The following is a 5,857-nucleotide window of genomic DNA, read 5'->3' as shown; positions in this document are numbered from 1 at the left end:
GAGGCAGAGGGACAGTGTGGGTTGGAGGGTGGAGAGGTGAGTGTGCAGCCCTGCCACCTCCACTGGGAGCCCAGCCGGCAGCGCCCACCCAGCCTTCCTCGGGAGCAGGGCACGCTGAACGGAGCCTGTCTTCCACCGCTGCAGCCGCTGCGCAGGCCTCTCTGGGAGAGCGAGCTCCAGACGTCCTGTAAGTGGCCGGCCCTCCCAAGCAGGGTCTGTCACAGGCTAAAGGCCGCTCGGGGGGCTCACGCAGAGGGTTGATAAATATATATATTGGGTCACTGGAAAGTCATGATGCGTTTTCACATAGAAAAACACGTCATGACTTTTCCAATGACCTGGTATTTTATTTATATATACATAGACAAATATACATATAGATACATGTTTATATCTATATATATATTGATTTTAGGGTTTTGTCATAGGGTATGTGTGCTCACTGGAGAGAAACAGAGGGGGAAAGTGAGAAATCGGCCCCCAGGGGAGATGGCCACACCACAGTCCCTTCTCCTCCATTGTCCTCTGGGATCTTGGGCACATGTGCACCTGGTATGATTTTCAAACTGCCAGGGCTGGTACTCGTGGGAACCACGGTCAGCCATGTGGGAGTTCACCGCCACACCACCTGCTGGCCCCAAGAGTAGCCGTACCAGTGCTCCAGGAAACAGTATTTTCGGTTTGAGGAGAGGCAAACCAGCGAAGACGCTGGGAAGTACCCCGGAATGCTGCGGCAGACTGGACACCGGCCAAGGCCAAGGCCTAACGCGTCTCTCCCAGCTCTGGCCGCGGCGGCACGGAGCCGTGCACAGACCCGCGGCAGCACTGGGCGAGCAGCCTGCTCTCTCCCAGCCTCAGGAGCAGCAGTGCTCTCTGGGTCCTGCTGGCCACTCGGGTGCCCTCGGAAGGAGGGCTGTGGATCCCCAGGAGCAGCGCCAGGCCTGCAGCTCTGGCCCTCACCTCAGCGGCAGGAACCAGCCAGCTCTCCCAGAGCCTGCCCACCTCCCTGGGGAAGGAGGAACAAGCGGCTCCTGCCCCCTGTCTCCACTGCCCATGTGAGGGCTGCAGGCAGGCCCTGCCGTGCTGGCCCACGGGGGGCACAGGGCACGGGGCGCATGGGCGCATGCCCAAAATCCCGAGGAGGATGGAGAAGGAGGGGCTGCAGTGTGGCCTCCCCCGGGGGGGTGATTTCTCACTTTCTTTATTTTTTTAAGAATTATTTTATTTGTTCATTCAATTATTTTTTAATTTGACCAGAGAGAGATTCACAGGTTGAGAGAGAGAGAGAGAGACAGAGTTAGAGAAAGTGAGAAAGCAAGCCACCAGGTCCAGGACTCGAACTGCAGTCCGCCATGTGGGAGTGTGGCCTTAGCCACCACTGGTCCCCATAACTTTCTGTCTCTCTATCTCTCTCTGTCTCTCTGGTGAGCACACATGCCCTATAGCAAAAATGTATTAAAAAAAAAAAAAGAGAGAGTGAGAGAGAGAGAGAGGGCTACACTTCCACCATGGGAGGTCCACACTCAGTTCTCCTACAGAGAACGCAGCTCCACTCAGAATAGCAACCTGGGGAACCAGCAGTTAGCCTAATGGCTATGTCGCTGGACTCCCACGTAGTCGACCGCGGTTTGTGTCCCAGACCCGGTGGCTTAAAACTCACGCCGGGCGCATGTGCGTGCATGCCCAAGATCCCGAGAGGAGAATGGAGGAGAAGGGATTGCGGCGTGACCATCCCCCCTGGGGGGTGATTTCTCGCTTTCTGTCTCTATGTCTCTCTCTGTCTGTCTGGCGAGTGCACGCGCCCTACAGTGAAAATCTCTCCAAAAAAAAAAAAAGAATAGCAACCTGGTGCCTTTGAAGCTGAGGCTGCTTCTGAAGTGCTCACGGAAGCTCCAGGGCAGAGGAACCCATGACACCTGAGAAGAAGCCAGTGGCCCGGGACCTAGTGGGTTGCAGGGCTGCAGCAAGATGGATGGAACAGCTCGAAGTTAGGGCAGCGGAAGTGGCAGGAGCAGCCCCAGAGCAGAGCTGGCCCTGCCGTGGCGGGGTCATAGGACAAGGGGTCAGAGGTCAGGGAGGGAGGGGACCTCTCCACAGAGCTAGCTGCACCCAGAACTGGCCATGTGCGGGCACCACCGTCCCCGCGAGCCACGGTCCTGGCGCGGAGCAGGGCCTTCTAGGTGGTTAAGAGCAAGGAGAATACGCACGCTCACGGTGGGCGGGTGGTCCCTGAGCGCTTGCACGATCCTCAGGACGCTGAAGGACAAGTAGCCTGAGGCCGTGGAGAGCAGCGGCGAGGTGAGGCTGCTGATGGCGATGAGCACCTCCACCTGAGGGAGCAGAGCTGGACTGGGACGCTGGGGCCCTGCACCCCTCCAACCCCGCCCATCTCGAGCTCTGTGCTGGGACTAATCCGCTCACGATGCCCCACCTGGCTGAAAGAGCCGTGGTAGGTCTCCTCCCTACCCCTCAGAGCACGTCCCTGCATCCTCCAGGGCCCTGCCCTGCGAGGGAGAGGATGCGGGCAGGGGACGGCGGCCTGGCCTTGCAGCCCCAGGCGGGCTTTCTGCTGGTGGTGGCCAGGGCAGCCCACGAAGGTGGAGCACTCAGAGTGGGCACGTCCCGGCTGGTGGCAGGTGCCAGCCCCACCCCACTAGCAGCTCCCGCAGGACAGCCGCCCACCCTCCTGCCAGCCCATGGCTACAGCTGCCCACGAGGGCCAAGCAGGGCTGGCCCCACCTACCAGACACTTGCTGGGGCACTCGGCTGCCACGTGGCTGGCGATGGCACTCGGGAAGCACTGCAGGGACGGGGAAGAAGGGGCGCAGGGCCGCGGCCAGTCGGACTCCGACTCCAAACCTGTGGCCTCCCCATGGCGCTCTTCGGTCACCCTCCCACCCGCACGCAGTGAGCCAGGCTGCTTGGCCCCCGGTGGCTGGGCCAGGCCATGGTCCCTTCTCTCAGGATTTGGAGACGTGCACACACACCCAGTGTGTTTTCAAGCTGCTGGGTCCAGGCGTGGAAAGGTATAGCCGGCCGTGTGAGATCCGGCCACCTTAACCTCCGTGCAATCTGGCTGGTCTGCAGCCCTGCTTCTGCCCTCAGCCTGTGCTCCCTCCCTCCCCCTGCCCGGCCGGGTTCTCTCCCTCTGTCCGGCCTGCTCTCTCTAGGCTGCCTGTGTGGCTCCTCCCCAGGAACCAGTCTGCTCTCCTGCCTTGCATCTTGGTCTCCATTGGGTGGGGAGCTCCCTCAGTGTCCTTCACCCGAAGGGCCTGGACGCTGGAGTAGTGGAGGCCTGGCAGCCTCGGTGTGCCCTGGCACCCACCTGCCTTGTCATCACATTGGCCTTTGTGCAGGTGAGGGGACCTGCTGGCCCCCCTATACAGGCACCTCACCCCCTCTACAGCCAAGAAATGTCTCCTCTCCCCACATTCAAGAAGCTGGATGCATTGCCCCGCTCCCAGACAGGCTGTGAAGCGTGGGAGCTATGGGTGTGCTATCTGTCACCTTCTGCCACCGCAGCCCAGCTCAGCCAGGACCTCATGACCCGCTGAGGTTAGCTGTCCACAGAGGACCAGGCGGGGCCATGTACAGAGGGCATGGTGTCGGCCTGGAGGCCCCAGAGAGGGGTATGCATCTGTAGGGCTCCAGGGAGAGGCGAGCAGGGCAGAGGCCAGGGGGCAGGTGCTAGACTGGGCCGGTGGGCTGAGGAACCACACACAGCACGGCCCCGCAGGAGGGACCTGGGGCAGCTGGGGGTAGCTGGGCCTGGGCTGGGGAGGCCGCCATGTCCACCCAGGGCCTCTCCTGAGCTGGCAGGGAGACAGCAGAGGAGGGACAGCGGCTCAGGGGCAGCCAGGAGGTGCCCAGGGAGGGCAGAGTCTGCCCCCCAAGCATGGCTACTCCAGCCCCACACCCTACACTGGCCTGAAGTCAGGTATGGGGCGGGGGTGCTCAAGAGGGCCCAGCCCAGGAGGCCCCAAGCCCTGGGTCCCACCAGTGTTCTGTGCTCTTGGCTTGAGGCGACCCCAGCCAGCACGCGGGCAGGTAGAGCCGCCTCGCTGCCCCGGAAGCCCCACCTGACCCCGCCCCTCCCAGCCACTTCCCCTGAAGGAGGGAGGATCTGGGTGGGTGGGCATGAGGGACGGGGCGGGGGTGGCGTCACTCAGGAAGAGTCCAGTGGTACTTGTCTCCAGCCTCCGTAAGTCCACGGCAGGTGCGGAGCTGCCTCTGCACCCCATGCCGCAGCTGGCGTTCTGCGCTGCTCTGGTGACAGTTTGGCTCGGCACCCAAGGGTGAGTGCTGACCCCTGTGCCTCCCAGACCAGTGCCCCATAGATACGGGAGACTAGGGAACCGTGTAGACGGGGTCGGTATGGGAGACGGGGGAGCCGTGTAGACGATGTACCGTGTAGACAATGTAGGACATGGAGGAAATCGCGTAGAACAATGAAAGTAGCAGGGCATTTTTTTTAAGAAAAAAATAATAAAAATAATAGAACATAATAATGACTTAATGTAAGAACAGTTAACACATTGACTCAGTTAATCTTCGATTTCCAATCTGTGGACTGAGTGACTGCGAGGCCCCTCTCCTGGGTACTGTCCCGTCTGAATGCCGTCAGGGACCTGAGGGGACAGCACCCAGCTGCAGCATGATAGGTGGGCCAGGCCACACCAGGGTGTACTCACCGCCACCAAGATCCAAAAGAATGTCACCGAGAGGTGGGGGCCCGAGACCGCCTCATCCACGTTCATCGCGATGACGCCTCCGAGGACCGCAGAGATCCCCGTTACCACCTCAACGACCTGAGGACAGCGCGGTGTCATGTGCAGGGAGCCAGGCACATGTCTGCACCTCAACTGGAGGAAGGGCCCAGACACGCACCCGGGGGGCACTGTCCACGGGGTGGGTTCAGGTCCCACCACACTGACCACAGAGGAGCCCACCCAGGCAGGAGCCCTGCCCCCACCTGGACCATGGCTGGCCCTGACAATGACGATAAAGGACAAATGTCCCTAGAGGTTACAACGAGACTGTAGGGGTGGGGGCAGCACTGTCGGGGCCTCTGCTCAGAACAGGCCACTGGCTCATCTTCCGGGGACACAGACTAAGGCATGTGGGGCACTTTCTAAGGAGTATCCAAATACACCATTTCCGATTTCAAATTAGAGGGAAAAGGGAGGAGGATGCTTCGACCAATGCAATCAGTCAGGAGGGGAGAAAAGAAAATCCCCAGGAGAGAAAGCAGGGGCGGGAAACAAGACGACCAGAACCGAGATGAGCACGGCAGTCAGCATGGCAGAGCAACTGCGCTGAGCCCAGGAGGTGACCGGGCGTTACATCGGAACGGGCCGTGCCATCACTGCTGTTTATAAGAGACGGACCGGAAAAGGACGACAAGGGTTGCCAGTGGGCGGGCCCCACCGTGCAGCAGTGTGCGCTCTGCAGAGGGAGCCGGACTCCACTCGACTGGCCAGGGCTCGCGTCCCGGCTCTGTCGGCTGGAAAGGTGTGCTGAGCGCATGTCCACGGCTGACAGGAGCAGAGGGTCACCCTCCCACGCACCCCTTCTTGTGCCCTCTGGCATTAAAAAAAAAAATTGAAAGAAGACAAACGACACATCAGGAAATGTTGAGACCAGCGGTTAGTGTAATGGCTATGTCGCTGGACTCTCATGTAGTCGACCGTGGTTCAAGTCCCGGACCCAGTGGCTTAAACTCACACTGGGTGCGTGTGTGTGTGCCCAAGATCCCGAGAGGACAATGGAGGAGAAGGAATTGCGGCATGGCCATCCCCCCTGGGGGGTGATTTCTTGCTTTCTGTCTCTGTCTCTCTCTCTCTCTCTCTCTCTCTCT

At 60.3% G+C, this 5,857-nt stretch overlaps 1 protein-coding gene across 1 annotated transcript in view; it reads right to left on the bottom strand.

The window, feature by feature from the left end:
- The window catches only part of MLC1 (modulator of VRAC current 1), a 22,729-nt gene that overhangs the window by 2,607 nt on the left and 14,265 nt on the right, over positions 1 to 5,857 (bottom strand). The window contains exons 9-13 of the mRNA XM_006157613.3: positions 4,692 to 4,808; positions 2,744 to 2,800; positions 2,208 to 2,330; positions 1,846 to 1,958; positions 58 to 281 (exon numbers count right to left, since the gene is read on the bottom strand). Of these exons, the coding sequence (XP_006157675.1) occupies positions 58 to 281; positions 1,846 to 1,958; positions 2,208 to 2,330; positions 2,744 to 2,800; positions 4,692 to 4,808 (634 nt within the window). The remainder of the gene's footprint in view (positions 1 to 57; positions 282 to 1,845; positions 1,959 to 2,207; positions 2,331 to 2,743; positions 2,801 to 4,691; positions 4,809 to 5,857) is intronic.

The sequence above is a fragment of the Tupaia chinensis genome, unplaced genomic scaffold, assembly GCF_000334495.1.
Source record: "Tupaia chinensis unplaced genomic scaffold, TupChi_1.0 Scaffold000548_1, whole genome shotgun sequence".
NCBI classification, from domain to species: domain Eukaryota; kingdom Metazoa; phylum Chordata; class Mammalia; order Scandentia; family Tupaiidae; genus Tupaia; species Tupaia belangeri.
This window is presented reverse-complemented; position numbering and strand designations above follow the sequence as displayed.